The sequence below is a fragment of the Guillardia theta genome (assembly GCF_000315625.1).
Source record: "Guillardia theta CCMP2712 unplaced genomic scaffold GUITHscaffold_71, whole genome shotgun sequence".
Lineage (NCBI taxonomy): Eukaryota > Cryptophyceae > Pyrenomonadales > Geminigeraceae > Guillardia > Guillardia theta.
In genome coordinates, this window is record NW_005434603.1 from 226,070 (window position 1) to 245,433 (window position 19,364).

Genomic DNA, 19,364 nt, shown 5'->3' on the forward strand with positions numbered 1-19,364 from the left:
TCCTCCTCCTCCTCCTCCTCCCCCAGACCACGAGACCAATCTACGCTCAGAAGAACATACTTTGTCTCCCATGCGGACGCCAGCTATGTATCCTTGCGAATCTTGGGAGAGGGAGGTCAGCGGAGGGGTCTTGGAGGCAGAAGAAGTGACCGGGAAGGGAGGGGCAGAGATGATGACTGAGTCTTGCTTTGTCATGAAGACCAACCCTAACAGTCATTCATGAAAATTCAATCGACTCCCTCCCTCCCTCCCTCCCTCCCTGCCCTCTCATTATCTGTCATTCTCTCTCTGGTTCCCTTCTATTCCTCCCTCCGTCCCTCCGTCCCTCCGTCCCTCCGTCCCTCCGTCCCTCCGTCCCTCCCTCCGCTCTTCTCCGCTTGTCATTGTCTCATCCCGTTCTCAATGTCTCACTGTCTCACCGATTCCCGTGGGGTCGTACTTCGAGAGTGTTTTGAGCTGACAGGAATATCAGCGATACAGTCTGCAAGGTTGCAGTAGCAACTTCATCAGGAGGGATGAATCGTGAGTAGACATCTCCTAGTTGTTTCACAATCTTCTTTATCTGCAGTTTGCAGGATCGGTATGCAATCTGAGCAAGGACAGAACAAACTAGTCACCAACCTCTTGGTAAGCTGCGCTTTGAGTAGAGAATGATCGACTCTTCAAGTCTGCTCGCACATCCTGTATATCAACACCATTGTAAACATGCCTCTCCGCGCTGTCTCTGCACAATGATCAGACTCGAGGGCTTCTGACCGACTTGGATCATAGTCCTACTTGGGGCCCAAGGGGTTGGTCTTGTCGAAGTACTTGGCATCAATCAGGTCCAACACCTTGCCCTTGGTTGAGAAGGACGAGGATCGAGATAGTCGCTATCGACATACTTCATCGACGATGGTATGATGCTGAGCAAGCGCAAGTCATACTACGTGGTTGACACCCAGGGAAGTACCTCGTCATCGGGGAAGATAGTCTTTGTCTGTGAACAAGGTCACCATTCTAAAGAGGGCTGTCATCATACCTGAGTGTGATCATCGCAGGAAAATGCCGATCCTGAGCATCTGGAGCATGCAGTGAGGAGCTTGTCATGCTTGCAAGCTGTGGGAAGCGCATGGGGTACCTGCTCATCGCACTTTCCTTCAGCGGAGGGTCGTCAGGTCCGGCAGACAAGGACACCTGGAAGGATGGGTACAACGGGGTTACAAGGATGATAGCAGCATGCTTTGCTGAACATGGCATCACCTCTGAATCTATCAATCCACACAGGAGGCAAAGAGAAAGCGCCATGAAAACGGAGAACATCCGCATCTTGTTCGGTCTGCGCGTCCTTGACCTTGGAGGCAGAGTAAGCCAAACAAAGAGGAGGCTTGAAGAGTAAGGAACAACCTCTCGAGCATCTTCTGGATCTTCGGTTGTTGCCACGTCTCCTGCCCATCTCGACTCATGCAGCTCTGCCCACACGTCTCGTTATGCTGCCTCCCCCTTCAACCAACGCATACCCTTGAGCTCGATGCATGAAAGAAGGCAGGTTGTTTGCTGTGCAGCAGCTGGTCCCATGGACCATATCCTCTTGCAGGCCTCCTCGTCATACACGCGAATATCCCTCCTCCTCCTCCTGCTCCTCCTCCTCCCTCCTGCCATCCCGCCATTGCGCGCCATTGCGCAATGACGCCGACGAGCCGCATTTTTACCCAGGGATCAAGGCAGAAAAGCTTGAATGCAAAGGAATTTGCTAAGATGACTCAGTGTCTTTATGTATTACTATGTTTTGGCTCTGAGGGGAGCTGCAGAAGGGTCGGGAAGGGCAGGATACAGAAAATGGCCGTGCGGGTCATGACGACGATGCGAAGCCTGAGCAAAGTCGGTGTGGACTTGGACGTCTTGAAGAGACAGACCGAGGTCGATGCATGCTGTGATGCGAGGAGAGGGGAGAGGAGAGGGGAAGGGGAGGAGGGATGGGAGGGGAGGAGTTCACGAGGAGATGCGATACGATGCGGTATGAATGGGATGTGGTATGGTATAGTATGGTATAGTATAGAGTGGTATGATGTAGTTGTTTTGATACAAGCCTGTGTGCTTGCTTTGACTCGGTCCTGTCAGTGTCTTATGAGCGCCGCACACCTGGACGATTGGAGTCTCGGTACCGCTATTTCCTTGCTTGTTTTCCTGATCCCCTTCTCCTACTGAAAATCTTCTCTTGGGGATGATTGTGAACGGAGATTGTCTTTCCCAAGTCTTTTATCCTGACAGCGGATGTTACCATTTCAGATGTGCATCTCGCGAACAACCACAACATGAAGACCTTTAACAGCAAATACCGCGGCAAAGACAAGGCCACCGACATCTTGACGTTCCCTTTCCACGAGCATCTTTATCCTGGACAGGAAACAACCAGCAATGGTTGGCGGCATGGAAATGAATGACGAGTACTACTCAGGCACTCAAGAACATCCCGAAGGAGGAGCGGGTCCTGGGAGAGATTGTCATCGCCATTCCTTACGTGAGGTGAGCATGGGGATCATGAGCCTTGCTCTCTGTGACCTCAAGGACGTCCTCCATCAGTCGATGGTGTGTGAAGAACAAAGTCCCCATCGCAACGAGGCTGCCAGGTCAAAAAGCTGTTCCTGTTGTGCGTCATGCTCAAGACTGGATTCAGAGCTCATGGCGCATGGGATTTGTCACTGTCTGCACTACGATCATGAGAACGAATTCGATTATCGGTAAGGCGCGTCTGTCTACCAACACCCTGAACCGGGGTGATTATGAATGCCATTCGCTCACACATGGTACTTGTCAGTATCATGAAGGCAAGGGAGCTTCTGTTATTGAGGAAGGTGAGGACGGAGAGTTGGGAGGCAGCGGTGTACATGGGTGGCTCAGTCAGACATGTTTCCCAGATGCAGTCCTCACTGCAAGTCGATTCCAGCCAGCCAGCGGAGGAAACGCTGAAACCACATCCTCTGACTCAAGTGCAGCCGGAGGAGTAGGTAGAAAATGCGGCGCAAGATGTGGGCCTGTCCCCCACACAATAAGAGCCGGGCCCGGCGATGAAAGTTATGTTGTCATTAATATTCTGAATTTGATCTGCAATGGTTTGGATCGCGTGCTAACACCGACTAGCCTGATCTTTCAGTTCTGCCTCATACTAGTGACGAGCGGTAGACCATAACGTCCTGCTCCTCAGTCGAGTGCTCGGTCGGCCTCGAGCATGACTCTGCATCGGCCTCACAGCTGCGCCAGACTCACTGAGACGAACTTCCGAAGTACGTCTCGGGTGTCAAGCCCGGGGCGCGCGGCCCGGGGAGCCGAATCACGGTTTACTCAAGAGGAGTCAGAAAGCTAGTCGTTGTGGGCTGATGTCCAGCCATTGACCCTTCAGACGGGCACTTGGCGCAGAAGGAAGAAAAGTTCGTCTCTTGTTCTTGTTCCTCCAGTGTCAGCGTGCTGCTTGTATCTTGACCGTCGTCGCTCCCCCCTTGCTTCGTAGAGGCACTGACTGCAATGAAAGAGATCGTCTGATCTGCCCCTCCTCTCTCCCCCACTTGCTCCATCGGGAGGTACCCGGTAAGGTCTCGATACCCCCCAACCTCCCAGTTTGACTCCGCCATCTCGATCAGCGCTTGTACGGCAGAGAGCATGTGATCTGCAGGGAGGAAGCTCAGCGTGAATTTCTCGTGTTCGTGCGCAGCATTTCGTTCCACCCCCATCAGGATTTGTTGGTCTGCGCTCCTAAAGGTCCCCAGGGCCATTTTTCCGGGTCGGGACAGGATCTCCTCTATCCACCGGCAGACGTCCTCTGCCTCTTCCGTCACTTCATGTACAACTCTGCGCAGCTCTTGCCCCGAGCAGCGGATCGTGTTGGGTTGATGCTTAGACTCCACGTGGCACATGAAGGGCTCCTTTGGAACCAAGTCCTCCTCGCGCTCTGTCGCGTCTGATATTCTGTTGTCCACCGCCCCCAGCCTGGCCTGTTGTTGATTGCAGATTCGATTGAAAAACTCCTGATCTTCCTCCATGCAGGCTGCCTCAAATCTCTCAATCTTGCTACGCATCTCCAACTGCAGCTCAGCCTCTGAGGAGTCCAGCTCCGTCCTGGATGACGTTGTAGTCCGGGAGAGCTCAGCGAGTTCGCGTCCGAGGCTGAGCTCGCTCATACCTCGCTGCGGCTCCATCGGTTCTTCGTTGCTGCATCCCTCTTTTGCGTGCCGTCCTGCTGAATCTTCTGCATCGAGTATCATGACATTGACCTGCTGTTCTCCCCATGCCTTTGGATCACGCACACTACTGCAGGTAAGTGCAGTCCTCTGAACTTTGCCGCTGCCCCTGGTGTTTCTTCGCCTCGAAGTAGCAGGAGAGTTGAAATGAATCAAATCCAACTTTGGAATCACTTGTAATGCGTCAGAGAACTGTGTGTCTACCTGAACCGCTATGGCTCGATGTTGTAAATATGCACTCGCCACGCCCGCGTGAAAAGTTTGGAACGTGAGCACTATGTTGTGGTGTTCGTCAGCGCCCGGAGGGCTGATAGCAAGGAAAGCATAGAGTTTCGCCTCTATTCCCCATTTCCAGGGCCGAAAGGAGTCGGAGAAGTAATTGTCCTCAATGCTGGACTCCTCGCACATAACACGCCGATCCGCGCCGAGATCCGCAAGGAACTTCGCCATGGACGGGTCCGACCTTGTTGTAGCCGGGGATTCCACCAAGCGTCTCCGCACCACAGTGTCTGTGCTGAAGGTGGACGCATTGAAGTCCCCTCCTATGAAATGGAGTTGCGTTGTTGCAAGGGAGAACTCTAGCAGAGATCTGAAGAACTTCTCCCGCTCCCTGATTGCATTCCTGGTAGGGAACTGATGCACGTTCGTGATGATTGCCTTGCCTACTCGCACCGACAAGATTCGATGCGGAAAGAGCATCGTTGGAGAGCGCATGACGGGGGCAGGTGCGAGCGCTGCGTGAACGAGGGTGGCCAGGCGAAAGTCGATATACCCATTGGCCTTGGTTGGCTTTCCGTGAGCCATGAAGATCCTGTAGTAGCCCCAGTTCAGCTTGATAAGCTTGCGCAACTTTGTCTCATGCCGATTGGAGACACAAACGCCTTGCAGGAGGATAATTCCTGGTTTGAAAGGCTCGATCAAAGCAGCGAGCACTCGCAGCAGAGTAGCGTGGTCGCAGCCGTTGACATTTTGCGAGACTATGAAGCCTGGCTCCGAGCATCTCTGCTGAATTTCCAACCAGCTCTCCCGGCTCCTTACCTCAGAGCTCTGTTGCTCCAATGGCTCCTTGCTTTCCCAGTCGAGCTCCGCAGGCTCCCAATCTAGGTTGGTGAAACATGTTGGCGGATCTTCCGATGTGTCCTCGTGCGTTTCGAGCTCGCTCTCGCTCGATACTGGATCCTTACACGATGCGTCCTCTTGCATCTTGAGTTCACCTCATACGGACAAGCACGCAGATCTGAGGGAGGAGACGGCGACGAGGGAGACAACCGAAATCATGCGCGCTACCTTCATGGGCATCAAAGGTACCATAGTGGTAAATCAGCGGGAAGACAGCTGTAGGAAGCTGAAGAGGGATTGATAGACATGGAAGCGTCAAAGGAGATGCCGCAGCCCTTCGTAGTTCACCACAGGGAGTGAACGAGGCAGAGCAGGATGCAAGCGGGGGCTTCACGAAGATGAGAACGGGAGAGGGGGAGTAATCAGGAGCAGCAAGCAGGGCAGAGGACTATCATGCAAGGCTGTGTGTGCACAGCAGCTGACCTGACCTTGGAAGCTGCTCTAGCAGCAGCAGCACGCAGCATTTCGGCAAGCCGCAGGCATGTTTGTAGCCTCCTCGACTGATTGTCCTCGTACTGATTTTTAACTTAAAATTTTGAGTAAAAGAGTTTGTAAACGGTTTGCCGGGCCATGCCACCCGGCCTTTGCCGGGCCCGGTCCGATTGACAGTGGGACAGTAGCCGAGCCCGCCTAGTACGAAATTCCAACAGAGCGGGGATGAGGGTAGGGAGCCAACGGCTGATGGCGGCGATGCTCGGGTGCCGTGTGGCGATTGGGAGATGGCGGAGGAAGCAAAGGTAGAGGAGAAGGGAGGAAGGAGTTCAAAACCAAGAGGTAGATAGTTCAAGAGGAAGCTTGTTCCTACCACTATGCCCAAGTTCGATGATGAGACGCTGGCGAAGCTGCAGGAGAAGCTCATCGCCGCCGGGTACACGGACGGGGAGTGGAGGAGCATCATGCTTGAGCACTATAATGAGGACTACGAGCACATGGCAGAATTTGCGAAGCGGAGGGCGGAGGAGCGAGAGAAGAGGAGGCTGGCCATGGATATATCCAAGGAAACCAGCTTCCTGTCCTCCCATGGCGCTTCCAGGACGGACCCGGCGCTCACTGGGAACGTGCAAGCTCTGCTCGAGAACACTTTTCAAGATTATTTCACCACCCCTCCTGTCTCGGATCAAGATCGGAAGCTTCCTTTTGAGCTTGCCCCGCCCTCCCAGCCCATCTCCCACACCATCGGTACTACTGCGCCGGGAAAGGGCGGAGTGGCGAGCTCTGGGCCGGTTAGGATCAAGGCGATCATGGAGGAAGAGGAAGAGAAGGAGGGGGTAGCCGAAGAAAAGCCTTCGGAAGAAGCTCAGGCAGAGGGCGAGGAGGAGGGAGGAGAGACGAAAAAGAAGGCACCTGAGCCCATCGACGAAGACGAGCTTATGTTCATCTGGAACCGACGGGAGGCCCCGCAGCACCGGCGGCCCAAGGTCGATCAAGCTCTGGAGCAGAAGCTCCAGGATGTGCAGAAGATCGAGGAGACGATGAACGTCCGGCGCAACGAGATCATCGAGCAGGACAAGGCGTTCTGGGCCACGATTGGAGTCAGCGACGAGCACCCGGACGGGACCATAGCCTCCGGGCAGTTCTCTCAGTTCCTTGCCAAGACGGAGAAGAAGCCGACGGCTCTGGTCATGGACGGGCAGCACCAGACAGCTCGCTGGGCTCTGGAGGTGGCAGAGGAGGCCGAGCAACCGGATTTTCGCAGCGCCATCCTGCCTATCGGACCCCCCAAGGTCGAGCACGACGAGAGCATACTCAAGGAAAATTTCCTCATCAGCACGAGGGCCGACCTGGAGACGATGGAACAGTCGATGCTGAGAGAGTCGCTGGGCCCTTCGAAGCTGGAGATGCCCCCGGACGCCGACCCGCACTACATGAACACTACCTTCTTCAAGACGGCCCACTCGATGAACGCGGCCTCCAAGTCGCCGCGTCCCGACGAGGGCACGATGAAGACCGTGGGGATGCAAACGACGCAGGCGCTGCAGGAGATGGCCAAGGAGACTGAGCAGAGGATACAAGAGGTGCAGAGGAGGCTGAAGAAGACGATCATCAAGGATGCTGGGGAGAAATTGGACATCCCTGCTATCCTCCTCCGCAAGTTCAACTATCTCAAGAATCCTCGCTATAAAGACCCCCCCGTGGACTTCAGGGGGCTGGTGGACAGCATTCAGCAGGGAACGATCAAGGAGGAGACGAAGAAGGGAGAGGAGACTTTCAGCCTAGTCGGCCCTGCCGTCTTCGTCCCGAAGCCTCAGGTCGTGCAGTTCACTGAGTATGAGGTGGACAAGACGTATGAGCTTCCGCTGAAGCTGCAGAACGTCACGGGCATCTTGAGGAGGATCAGGATCATGCCCCCAGCCTCGGAGCACTTCTCCGTGTCGCTAGTGAAGTACCTCGGGGAGGACGGGCTAGTCGCTCCAGGCATGTACTGCATGGTACACATTCGCTTCAACCCAGACACGCTTGCTGACTACGAAGACACGCTGCACGTGGTGACAGAGAAGGGGCTGATCGCCATCCCCCTCCTCGCTCGCCGCCTCCCTCCGAACCTGACGCTCCCCGACGTGATCGACATCGGGAACTGCTTCGTGGACGACATGAAGCGCGTGGTTATCCCGTGCAGGAACCAGGGAGGGAAGGGGCAGTTCATCCTTGTGCCGGACTCAGAGTGGCCCCAGCCGCCGGACGACGTGAAGAATCGGGAGGTAGTGAGCATGCCCCCGTTCCGCTTCAGCCCGTCGAGCTGGGAGCTCAACGGCGGAGAGGAGCTGGACATCACCGTGGAGTTCTGCCCGGCACGGAATGGCAAGTTCTCCGTTGGCTTCCGGCTCGTCTGCGACAACTGCTCCGTGCAGCAGTACCAGCTGGTGGGTACCGCCATCACCCCCTCCTTCCAGCTGGTGCAGCTGGACTCCCTGCTGGTCGTGCCCCCCCTCTCCGAGATGCTGCGGCCCCGGGTCGACCTCTCGTTCCCCAACCTCGCCCCCGGCGCTTACCAGGAGAAGCTGGTGACGCTGCAGAACAGGACACCCCTGGAGATGGACTTCAGGTGGGAGGTCGATCATACCCCCACCCCCCACACGAACCTCAACTCGTACGTGAGCAAGTGGGGTAAGGTCGGGCAGAGCCACCAGGTCTTCTCCATCCTCCCCATCAGCGGCACCTTCGCTCCCAACCAGACTCTCAGCTTCCAAATCCAGTTCGCTCCCGTCGACTGCGCCGCGTACGAGGGGGTTGCCCGCCTGCTCGTCCCGAACCTCCCATGCCCGAGGGAGGAGGGGGAGGGAGAGGGGGACTTCGGGGCCTCGGGGTACAGGTACAAGGAGTACGAGATGTCGAGAGTGCAGCTGAAGGGGACGGGGCATGAGTGCGAGGTCGCCATCGACCCGCTGGTGCTGGTGGTGGCGCAGAAGTTGAGCGTCGGGAAGGTCTACTGTCGACCTGTGACTGTCAGGAACTTGAGTGACGCCCCCGTCTCGATCTCGTGGGAGAAGTATCCCGACCTGCTCTATCAGACCGTCAGGGTCCTGCCCGACAAGCTCGTCCTCGCTCCGAGGGAGGAGAAGAAGCTCAAGGTCGAGATCGCTCCCAAGGTCGTCGCTCCCCTGCAGGTAGTCCATCCCTCCCGCTCCTCCTCCCGCTCCTCCCTGGTCTGTTCTAGGATGCTCTTCAATCCTTTCCCTTGCTGTCCCTCCCATCCCTTGCCTTCTCCTCTTTCCTCTTTCCTCTTTCCTCCTCCTCACCTCTCCTCCAGGTCTCCCTTGCGTGCAACGTAGAGCACGGCTCCTCTCAGATCTTCACTGTCATCGCCGAGACGGACGGGCCCCGCGTCCGTATCACCAGCACTCACCTTGACTTTGGGCTGATGCGGGTGGGCTGGAGAGCAAAGAAGAAAATCTCCTTCCTCAACATCTGCGACGTCTCCGCCCGTTGGTCAGTCTCCCTCTACCGCGCCGGCACCTCCGATCCATGGGGCCCGACCATGACCGTGTCTCCATCCCATGGCATCCTCGACGCCGGCAAGACGGCGACGGTGGAGGTGGAGTTCCGTCCGGAGGAGCCGGAAAGGATGAGGAGTACGCTGGTGGTGGAGGTGGAGGGAGGGCAGACCGAGTTCTTGTCCCTGCGGGGAGAGGTAGTGTTCTCCAAGGTGTGCCTCGACACTTCCGTGCTTGACCTCGGGACGATCTTCCTCGCCGTTCCGGTGACAAGGAGGATCACGATGAGGAACCTGACCCTCCTCCCCTCCACTCCCTTCCGCTGGGACATGCGAACCATCGAGGCGCTGCGGGACCCGAGCACCGCCTCCTTCAAGCTTCAGTTCAGAGTCGTCGAGGGGATCCTTGGCCCTGAGGAGGAGCAGCAGGTATATGGTGCAACCTGCGCTACTTGAAATCTGACTGAGCTGTCTCCTACTTGCCTCCTCCTGCTCTTCCTCCCTGTGTCTTCCCTCCTCCTCCTCCCTCCCTTCAGGTCGACATGACCATCGAGGCCATCAGCCTGGGTGAAGCAACGGAGGAGCAGAGCGCGCTAGAGGAGCAAGGGGAGCAGCTGGGATCGGTCAGCAACCCAGGTGCATAAACACAAGTTCATTCTTCTTCTTTGCTCTGTACACCTTCTTCCCACTTTTCCTCCCCTCCCCTCCTCTCCTCTCCACTCCTCTCCCCTCCTCTCCCCTCCTCCCCTCTCCTCTCCCTCCTCCCCTCCAATCTCCTCCTCACCTCCCCTGCAGGCATCCTCAACTCGCTCGTCCCCCTCCACGTGGAAGGCATGCCCGAGCTGACTGGCTTCGAGCTGCGAGCTCGCGTCATGGGGCTGGCCGTCACCTATCATCTCGGAACCATCGAGAGCATCGAGCCGGTCCCAGACGCGCTTCGTGGGACTCCAGCAGCGCTCAAGGTGGGGGTGAGGAAGGACTGGCCACGGGAGCTGGTGGGGGTTGAGAGCTCGGTGCCGATCGTGCTGGACTTCGGGGAGAGGAAGATGATGGAGAAGCACAGCATGACGTTTGTAGTTCGCAACCACACCGGGATCGAGGCTGCGTTCAACCTCCACGCCGAGGAGTTCGGGGTGCCGGAGCACGAGATGGAGATGATCGCCCGAGCTGACGCGGGGGAGGAGGCGAGGCCGACAAGAGACCTCCTGCGCGGGTTCTCCTCGGCCTCCAGCACCTCCGACAGGCTGCGCCGGGGAGGAGAGCAGACGACCAAGATCAGGTTCGCCGACACGACCATGGGCAAGGAGTCGCAGCCCCTGACGCAGACGCGCGCGTCTGAGAGGACGAGCACTTCCTTGAAGCCTTCCTCGGCTCCTCGCTCTCGCAAGCACACCGGCACCATCGCCTCCATCAGAATGGGAGCAACCATGCAGCGAGCGGTCTCGACCGGCCCGGCAGGAAGGTCCTTGACGCAGGCAGAGATCGCGATGAGGAAGAACCGAGTCAGCGCGCCCTACGTGAAAGACGCAGAGAGGCAGCTGGACGCGGGGCTGAGGAGGGGGCATGCGAGCATCCAGCTCCTTCAGTCCTCCAAGGTCAAGGAGGAGAACACTCGCCTCCGGTCCACCGCGCTCTGGTGCTTGCCAGGGGACCACTCGTCCATCGCCTCGCGTGGACGGTCGCACACGGGGCAGCAGGCAAGCAAGCTGATCCTCTCGGACGACCACGAGGAGGTGGAGAGGTTCCGGTCGATGCACGGGCAGAAGCTGCTGAACCAGAGGAGCGCGGCGCAGGAGGCGTTCAGGATGCTGGAGGGCGGGAAGGGCTTCGCTGTCACGTGCTCCACCTACACCGGGAGGATCGAGCCGTGGGGGGAGGTGGAGGTGCGAGTGGACCTCTTCTCAGATGTTTGCGGCATCTTCAGGGACAGGCTGGTGGTCGAGGTGATCGGCCTTCCGGTCGTGCACATCCCCGTGCTGGGGAAGCTGGTGGGGTCCCCGGTGGGGATGGAGGGGGGGTCCCTGGGGCTGAACCTCCTGGGGGAGGTGCCCTCAGTGGACTTTGGGGACATCCTGATCAACGGGCAGAGCCAGACGCGGTCGCTACGGGTGAGGAACTCGTCGCCATGGCCCCTCCTCGTAGACTGGCAGCTGCTGGAGTCAGCTCCCCCCAACGAGAAGAACCTGATCCAGCTGAGCTCCGTGGTGGGCGAGGACGGGACCGTCTCCTACCAGCTCGCCGCCGTCGAGCCTCCGGAGGCCAAGAGCACTCCCTTTACCCTGACGCCTCACAGAATGGCGATACCCGCTCACTCGACCAAGACCGTCGACGTCTCTTGCCAGTGGCACAAGCCCCAGCACCACGACAACTTCCTGGTAGGCTCCGTCTCCTTCCTGTCCAAGGACATGGAGGGCAGCCTGGCAGAGGTGGAGGAGGAGGGGGCGGAGCTGCTGCTGGAGGAGCTGCGGGATCGGGAGACGGCGAGCGTGGCGGATTTACAGGAGAGGGCGACGGGGATGGAGCTGGTGGACGTCGAGCAGCTCGTGCTCGCCCTGCGCTGCGAGGTGACGAACGCGAGGCTGGAGGCAGACTGCCACAAGCACCTCAAGTGGATCTGCAGCTCCTCCAACGACTGGAGGTCGCACGCGTCCTACGTGAAGGAGCTCGTGCTGTCGAACCGGGGAAGGTGCAACCAGACCTTTGCGCTCAAGACCAACTCCCCCTTCTCCATCGACTCCACCGTCTGCACTGCCCCCGTCCACCCCATGGCGCGGGCAGGAGACATCGACCCTGCCTCCTCAAAGCCGCAGCTGTTCATCCTCCCGCCCAAGGACAATCTGGTCGTCCGCGTGCGCTTCACCCCCCCGAGCAAGCATCGCTCAGGGCGCGTGGTGGATGACCAGGTGCTGTTCGGGGAGCTTGTCATGCTCTTCAGCAACGAGGAGGTTCAGAGGATCGAGCTTGAGGCTCAGATCAAACACCCACAGCTGGACATCTTGCCGGAGGAGCTAAATTTCAACACCCTCCATGTTGAGTCGACTGCCGTCCTGACCCTCGCGCTCTGCAACCCGACGTATGCCGATGCTCACTTCAAAATCGTGCACGCCCCCAAGCTCCTCACCATGACCTCCGCCCTCCACGCGGAGGGATCCTCCTCCAATTTCAAAGGTGCGGCTGCTCTCCTCCCCTGCCCTTCTTCGTATGCCATGCTTGCCGCTACTTGCAGCATGCTCATGATTGTCCCCCATCCCTCCCTCTTTCCCTCCCTGTCTCCCTGTCTCCCTCCCTCCCTGTCTCCCTGTCTCCCTGTCTCCCTCCCTGTCTCCCTCCCTCCCTCACTCACTCCTTCCCTCCCTCCCTGTCTCCCTCCCTCCCTCACTCACTCCTTCCCTCCCTCCCTGTCTCCCTCACTCACTCACTCACTCACGTCCCTACCTCAACCTTCCTTTCTTCCTGACTTGCACGCAGCCCTCACAGCCCGCACGGTGGAGACAACGGTGGACGACGCCGAAGTCTTCTCCTTCGAGCCTCAGTCGGGCGTCATCCGAGGCAACCTCCTCCGCCCCACCATCCCCGAGTCAGTCATCCTCACCGTCCGCTTCAACCCCAAGAAGAACGTGGACTACAGGAGCCGCTTCAAGGTTGAGATCGAAGGAGGAAGGGGAGGCTACTTCACCCTGCTAGGCTCTGGATCCTACGACGAGAGCAAGGAGCCAGGAGGAGCAACAGGCATCATCCGTGATCACCCGGGCTTCCATCCCCTCATGACCGGCGTCCGAGGACCGATCGTGCCCGGGGAACAGGAGCGGGGGGCAAGGCCGTTGGCTCCTCCTCCTCCGATGAGTCTGCCGTCCTGGTAGGATGCGACGTGGTGGGGGTGAGCGGGGCGCTGACTTTCGAGCAGGTACAACATGGACCAGAGCATGCAGCCCCAGCATCTCACCAAGCACACGCTGCGATGATGGCGCATGGAAAGGCGGAGAGATAAAGGAGGGGAGAAGGGACCAAGGGAGACGAAGACTAGGACGAGGACGAAGAGGAAGAGGGGAGGGGGCGGAGCGGAGGGAGCGGAGGGAAGAAGGAGCAAGGAGGCGACTTATGTGATGGGTTGGCTTCGTTGAATGTACATAGAAACATCGCGATGCGGTCGAGACGCTCTGTGGGGCTGCGCAAGCACCCCTTCCACATCAGCAGCCTGAGTAATAGCGCATGATGAAAGTGACAGCTGTAGCGAAAGAAATCCCGTCAGAAGAGGAGGAGGAGGAGGAGGAGAGACGAGGAGGAGGAGGAGGAGGAGGAGGAGGAGGAGCGAGAGCAGGAGGAGCAGGAGGAGGAGTGTTGTAGGTGGAGGAGCAGGAGAAGAGAAGGGAGGAGGGAGGAGACCGAAGCCGATGCCGATGAGGAGGGGAAGGTGAACGTCCGGAAGAATTTCCTGAGAAGGGTCAGAAGCTGGGAGGTAGAAGGGTTCGTAGCGGACCAGCGCCAAGTTCAAATTTTGGTTGCGCACCTGCTGCTTCCTGTAGTATCTGATGAACACGAGAAGAGGTCAATTGACAAAAAGTGACTTTGATGCAAATGTCACCTCACAGCAGAGATCATCTTTTTCTTCCTTGTTGGCACGCACGTGCCGTACACGTACTCGTCGATATTCTTGTCGTTCTTAGTTAGTCTCCCCCTCCTGCTCTACCTCCTCACCTGGATGAAGATGATGGCTACTGTCGATCGTATGACCTCCTCCTGCATCGCCCGTCAATGCTGATCTTTCAGAGGGCAACGCAGTTCCATCAACCATAGTCATCGAGTTAAAGATGAACAGAATTCCTGTGATTATACAACCGAACCTACACTGAGTGATGAGTGCCACAGGAGCAGGAGAAGGAGCAGGAGCAGGAGCAGGAGCAGGAGAAGGAGCAGGAGCAGGAGCAGGAGCAGGAGCAGGAGCAGGAGCAGGAGCAGGAGCAGCATGATGAACAGAACAAGGAGGAACGGGCAAAAGAACAAGGCAGACAATACCAAGCTCCCCACTCCGTCACCACCGCAAACAGGAAGGTCTGAATAGGAAGATCAGTTCAACTGGGAGGTCAGCAACCCCAGGCATGTTTCAGTCACCAGGCATCTCTTGGGAAAGGAGACGTTAATTTCCTTGAGGCCATCTGTCGGGTTGACGCATCAGAGATTCTCCATTCCATTCTCACCTTCACCTTCTGTCTCCACATAACAGCACCGGAAGACAATGTTGCAACCGCGAAAGCTTCCAGGAAGTCTGTTGAGCATGATGCAGCAGTACACTGACGTTGCTGCCAGCTGCAGACGTGTAAGTTCGACATGTTGGACAACAAGGCAAGGAAAGCACATGCAGCCAAGTCGGAACTTCGCACAGAGATGGTTTGTCAAGGACACACCGCCATGCATCTCTGCTGTTTACACAATCTTGCCGCACAATCTGCGAAGGCATCAGAGCAAGTGGGTTCTGACCCGTGTCATCAATCATACCTTCCATAGGTAGTAGGTGAACACAGACTGTGTCATACACGAGACGATCACCATCAGGCCGAAACCATGGAAGGCCAGGAAAATCGAGTTGTGCATGCTGGAGTAGATGAAGGCACCGTACGCATTGTCGCTCGTCGCCCCCATGTCCTCCAGCCCATCCTGTGGCAGTAAGAACCTTTACAACGCCTGCGAAAGGAAGGCGGGGCAGGAGCTGCATTTCAAGGGGTGATAAGTGGGCAGGGAGGGCCCGGGGAGCGAAGGGGGGAAGGCAGGATGGTGGAGCGAAGGTAGGAAGGGGTAGGAGGGAGGGGTGCTTCCGAAGGAGGAAGGCAGAACGATCATCTCACCATAGATTTTGAGTCTAGCTGTTTCTCCACCTTCCCTCCTCCCTGCGCGTCTTCCTGCGGGCCCTCAGAGACGTTCAGGTTCCTTGCGACTTGCGCCGAGCTGATCGCATGGCTCGTGCCGACAGCCTGCACATCACGAGCATCCGCGAGAGTGCTCAGGTACTGCTCGACGACAGAAAGCCGTTCACGGAGCTCGACGACCTCGTTGTAGTCGACAGCACCATTCTGCTCTGACTTAGGGAAGGACAGCCAACCGAAGTCCCCTGAAGTCGCAGAGTCCATCGCACCGTTGCCTGAGGGACCCCACAGGCTGTGACCCTGTCAAAGTGAACGCAGTCAGACCTCTTCAGCACCAATACATTGAAAGTCATTGGAAGCACGAGCAGGCTAGAGATGTCTGTGGGGCGTTAGAGGCTTGTAATGGCCCTGTTCCCGGGTCTAATCGATTATCATCACTGCTCAGTTATGAAAGTATTGCTTGCTGCCCTGATCTCAATGAATGTTGAATGAAGGTTTGCCAGGGCAGCTCTCAGCTGGCAAGAGTGAATCTGCTATCATGCCAGCGGAAGCGGCGGCCTGAGGACCGCATCGCCGATCATTATTATTATGATGTAGAATGACTTTTTGTTTTCTTCAGCGAGGAGCCACTGAGCCTGGTCAACTCAGTTCATTTCAGTCCAAGTCGTTGGCCCGGCAACTTTGCCTGCCGGCCCGGGCCACGGGCCCGGCGGCAACTTTGCCTGCCACCGGTGGCCCCGGGTACCGTCCAGCGTCGCTGTGCGGACCAAGCCGGTGGCAGCACCGTGTACACCAGCTAAGCTTGCAGGTGACTTTGGGATGTGACTGGCCCGTGGTGCGTTATACCGGGAGGGGTGGTCTAGAGCCCGGGCCAGTACGGTCCAAGGGCATTGGGGCCGTACCGGTAGTACTACCGTACCGTACTATCATGCCAGCATAGGACTAAAAGATTTTCAGTGTATCCCGGGGTGGGGGCCGGTGGGGTGGGGTGGGTGGGTGGGCACTTTGTGTGGTAGCCTGGGTGGGGAAGATAACAAAAACTCGGACACCGGTAGTACTGATGGAGGTTTACAGGGGTAGTCCGAGCCGGGGTACGGTAGTGGGCGTTGCTACAGTACCCGTACGGGGTAGTAGTTGCCGAACCGAACCACTGAGTTCATGGCGATAGGAGCGCTGCACGAAGAGGCATGATGGCAGGGGATCAAGAAGTCAGGATAGCGTGTTTGAGGACACTTATGTAGCAGGAGGGGGTAGAGCGAGTGTGTGGTGGACCCAACGAAGATGTTTTATGTCAGTTGCCATGATTTGTATGTATCTGATCCCTGCTCCTTCCCCCTGAAGTTGCGATTGATCCATCCTTTCTACAACTCTTCCTCACATCGACTGTGCTATTTTAGTACGTCATTCACACGAGAACATCTCCTTTTGTTTGCATTTCAGACCATGTGATTTCCATTCTTGAATTCGCAGATGTTTTTTGGCCTGCAGTGGGGTAATTTCCTGCTGATCAAGAAGAAAAGGCAGGAAAACGATCAATCTCACAACACAGACAACAATCATATTGGCCAACTTTCTGAGAGAATCAATGTTAAACGAACCCTGGCCCTGTTGGAGAAGTGGTGACGATGATTTGCTGTTGCACCCGTATTGCTCATTGGATTTTACCAGGCCGGGGGTTGTAAGTGGGTACAAAGATCTATTCTCTTATACTCTTTTCTTCCTCTTGTTTACCTTGCTTGTCCGCTGGCAGCTGAATGTGGAGGCGTCCTATGAAATCCACAACATGCTTACGTCGGTCTTGATAGACCAAAGTGGCGCGCTGGCTGCGATAGCGACAGAAGGACAATTCTTTGATTACCTGCTCAGGTCCTTCGACTCAGGATCCAACACTTTTGTCTCTGGTACAGGGCCAACAGGAGGTATCCTCGGAAACTTGTTCTCGACAGCTTGGTATAACGGTGACCCAATCACCGCATCCGATTCTGGAATGCTCTACGATTACAACAAGTTGATCGGTGGGGTTCTGATCGTCCAAGAAAGAGCTTATACGGGGAATTGTGAGTATTCTGTCTACAACAATTACTATCCTGTTTGTTACGATGGTCAGCCCATCACCGCCATTCCGCCGACAAAGCCTTCAAATTTCAGCTCAAACTCGTGTGCCATTTCTCAAAGCAGGGTCGTTGACAAAGAGTCTCCCAAGTACGCACAGTACTTGAAAGATTTGGAAAACTCCAAGTACGGAGATCGGACTGTGCTGGAATCAGGCACTTACGCAAAGACCATCAAAGACTCTTTCGAGTATCGTTACGATCAAGATGGATTTTCAGTCTTCCTGTCACTCGCAGAAGGGCCAGATGCAAACCTTCAAAAGATAAAAGATTTGGAGACGATGAAATGGTTGGACTACCAGACTCGAAAACTTTCAATCAAGTTCACATTCTACAATGGAAATTTCGGTACCTTCACATATGCGAAGATTTCTTTTGATTTCAACAAGGTTGGATCGTAAGTCTGCGTCCATACTTAAAGTTTGCGATTGACCTTGGGTTGCTCTAGGTTTGTTCGCTACGATCCTGGTGCATCTTTTGTTCAGAAAGGTTTGCCGGGAGCAACCAGTGTGTCTATTGGAACCTTGAACATCGAACCATATTTGACTCAAGATGACTTTGCAAGACTTGCCTTCGAAGTAATCTTCATGGTGTGGGTGTTCTATTTCATTTCAGGCTATTTGGTAAATTTCATCATCGCTGTTCAGAGAAAACAGCTGTCTAAGTTTTTCAACATGGTGAGAAACTCAATGTCTCTTATTGCGACCACTGAATTGTTTGTGACCAGTGGGCGTTTCTTGACCTCATCAACTACTCGTGCTACGTCACTTTCATCGTCCTCAGGATTGACATCTTGCGCACAATAATCTGCAATCCAGTGTATGTGCCAACTAACCAGTACAACCCCATCTTCGAGACTCTCACACACAAGACAAGAAATCAACTGGCGGTCAACTTCGTATCGATTCTTATCGGAATCCTGCGCTTCTTCAAATATTACGAGTTCCAGCCCAGGCTGCAGATCATCAACAAGACCATGTCGGCATCACTCATTCATTTGTACCATTTCTGTTTTGTCTTCATGGCGATTCTCTTTGGATTCAGTTTGGTCGGTCATATCAACTTTGGAAATCAAAACCGCGACTTCTGCACGTTCTTCAACGCTGTTCAGGTATGAATTCTTTGATCATTTCCACCCTCCTCATCCTTGCCACAGTGTATGTGGGAGTCGCTTTGGGGAGCCTTCGATCTTGGTCCCACGATTGGAAACTACGATCTGGCATATATCAATCCTTACACTGCTCAAATCTTTTTCATCTCTTGGATGTTCGTAACAGGGATGGTGTTGATGAATGTGTTTGTTGCTATCTTGATGGACGGATACGCATGCGCGAAGGAGGAAGGCTTGATATCCGCCAGCAAGTCTGGGAAAGATGCGCCTGATGCAGTCCATGAAGATGTTCTACAAGCGCTCAACTACTTCGCCCGGGCGTTCAACCCGCTATCATGGAAGTATGACGAGGAAACTTTGATTTGCGCCATGAGGTCCGTCGATTCGCGGATCCCTGACCCAGTGGCAGACAAGACTCTGATAAAAAAGGAGCTTGACTTCTTGAAGGACACCCGAGAAGAGCTCTCGTCCCGCATCCATCATCTCCAAGAACTCTATCAAAAAGACTTCGATGAGTTCCCTTTCCTCCCCGTCTGGGATCAAAAAACTTGCCGAGTTGATGAGCTGGCACATCTGATCCCCCTGATCAAAACCAAGATTGCTGGCAGCGTTGAGCATCGCGAGATCATGTCAACGTACAAGTCAAGGTTCATCTTCAACATGGAGGAGGAGACGACCGCTGACAAGACCGCACACTTGGACTACGTCGAACGCCTGATAGCCTACCTCAAGGCAGAGAACCGAGTCCTGGAGACCAAGTTGTATTATGGAACGGACGGAAAGAAGGACGGGGAAATTCAGGAGCAGAATACGCAGCATTGATAGTGGAAGCATGGAGATAACGTCGCAACAGGAGGCAGAGTTTGTGGTGGTTGTTAAAGAGAGGTTAGCAGTTGACATTGTAATCGTAGTGTAGCTAGATAGCTTTTGAGGTTATGTGAACAAAATTTTTGACTTTTGGCAAGCCTCTTTGTGCACACGAGCAATAACCATTGAATTCATTCATGGAGACATTTGTAT

General features: G+C 55.7%; 6 protein-coding genes across 6 annotated transcripts in view; 3 read left to right on the plus strand and 3 right to left on the minus strand.

The window, feature by feature from the left end:
• Positions 1 to 1,557, minus strand: part of GUITHDRAFT_113958 (hypothetical protein) — a gene marked incomplete at both ends in the record, with an annotated part of 3,946 nt that extends 2,389 nt beyond the window's left edge. Inside the window, 10 exons of the mRNA XM_005826889.1 lie at positions 61 to 101; positions 420 to 456; positions 622 to 724; positions 778 to 839; positions 885 to 905; positions 953 to 979; positions 1,022 to 1,053; positions 1,243 to 1,333; positions 1,387 to 1,451; positions 1,500 to 1,557. Of these exons, the coding sequence (XP_005826946.1) occupies positions 61 to 101; positions 420 to 456; positions 622 to 724; positions 778 to 839; positions 885 to 905; positions 953 to 979; positions 1,022 to 1,053; positions 1,243 to 1,333; positions 1,387 to 1,451; positions 1,500 to 1,557 (537 nt within the window). The remainder of the gene's footprint in view (positions 1 to 60; positions 102 to 419; positions 457 to 621; positions 725 to 777; positions 840 to 884; positions 906 to 952; positions 980 to 1,021; positions 1,054 to 1,242; positions 1,334 to 1,386; positions 1,452 to 1,499) is intronic.
• Positions 1,558 to 1,818: 261 nt separating this feature from the next.
• Positions 1,819 to 2,987, plus strand: GUITHDRAFT_113959 (hypothetical protein; the record flags this gene model as incomplete). Its single annotated transcript, XM_005826890.1, has 5 exons — positions 1,819 to 1,899; positions 2,438 to 2,505; positions 2,548 to 2,609; positions 2,657 to 2,720; positions 2,798 to 2,987. 5 exons carry the CDS (start codon positions 1,819 to 1,821, stop codon positions 2,985 to 2,987), a joined length of 465 nt encoding a protein of 154 aa, XP_005826947.1.
• A 330-nt stretch (positions 2,988 to 3,317) lies between these two features.
• On the minus strand, positions 3,318 to 5,417 carry GUITHDRAFT_113960 (hypothetical protein; the record flags this gene model as incomplete). Its single annotated transcript, XM_005826891.1, has 1 exon — positions 3,318 to 5,417. One exon carries the CDS (start codon positions 5,415 to 5,417, stop codon positions 3,318 to 3,320), a length of 2,100 nt encoding a protein of 699 aa, XP_005826948.1.
• A 725-nt stretch (positions 5,418 to 6,142) lies between these two features.
• GUITHDRAFT_143127 (hypothetical protein) lies at positions 6,143 to 13,226 on the plus strand (the record flags this gene model as incomplete). The annotated part of the gene is made up of 6 exons (XM_005826892.1): positions 6,143 to 8,938; positions 9,082 to 9,693; positions 9,801 to 9,900; positions 10,060 to 12,432; positions 12,733 to 13,120; positions 13,169 to 13,226. 6 exons carry the CDS (start codon positions 6,143 to 6,145, stop codon positions 13,224 to 13,226), a joined length of 6,327 nt encoding a protein of 2,108 aa, XP_005826949.1.
• A 1,102-nt stretch (positions 13,227 to 14,328) lies between these two features.
• GUITHDRAFT_143128 (hypothetical protein) lies at positions 14,329 to 15,386 on the minus strand (the record flags this gene model as incomplete). Its single annotated transcript, XM_005826893.1, has 5 exons — positions 14,329 to 14,406; positions 14,460 to 14,568; positions 14,667 to 14,707; positions 14,758 to 14,916; positions 15,105 to 15,386. The coding sequence occupies 5 exons, from the start codon at positions 15,384 to 15,386 to the stop codon at positions 14,329 to 14,331; spliced, it is 669 nt and encodes a 222-aa protein (XP_005826950.1).
• Positions 15,387 to 16,905: 1,519 nt separating this feature from the next.
• GUITHDRAFT_113963 (hypothetical protein) lies at positions 16,906 to 19,166 on the plus strand (the record flags this gene model as incomplete). The annotated part of the gene is made up of 4 exons (XM_005826894.1): positions 16,906 to 17,630; positions 17,682 to 17,910; positions 17,961 to 18,344; positions 18,390 to 19,166. 4 exons carry the CDS (start codon positions 16,906 to 16,908, stop codon positions 19,164 to 19,166), a joined length of 2,115 nt encoding a protein of 704 aa, XP_005826951.1.
• Between the last annotated feature and the right edge of the window lie 198 nt (positions 19,167 to 19,364).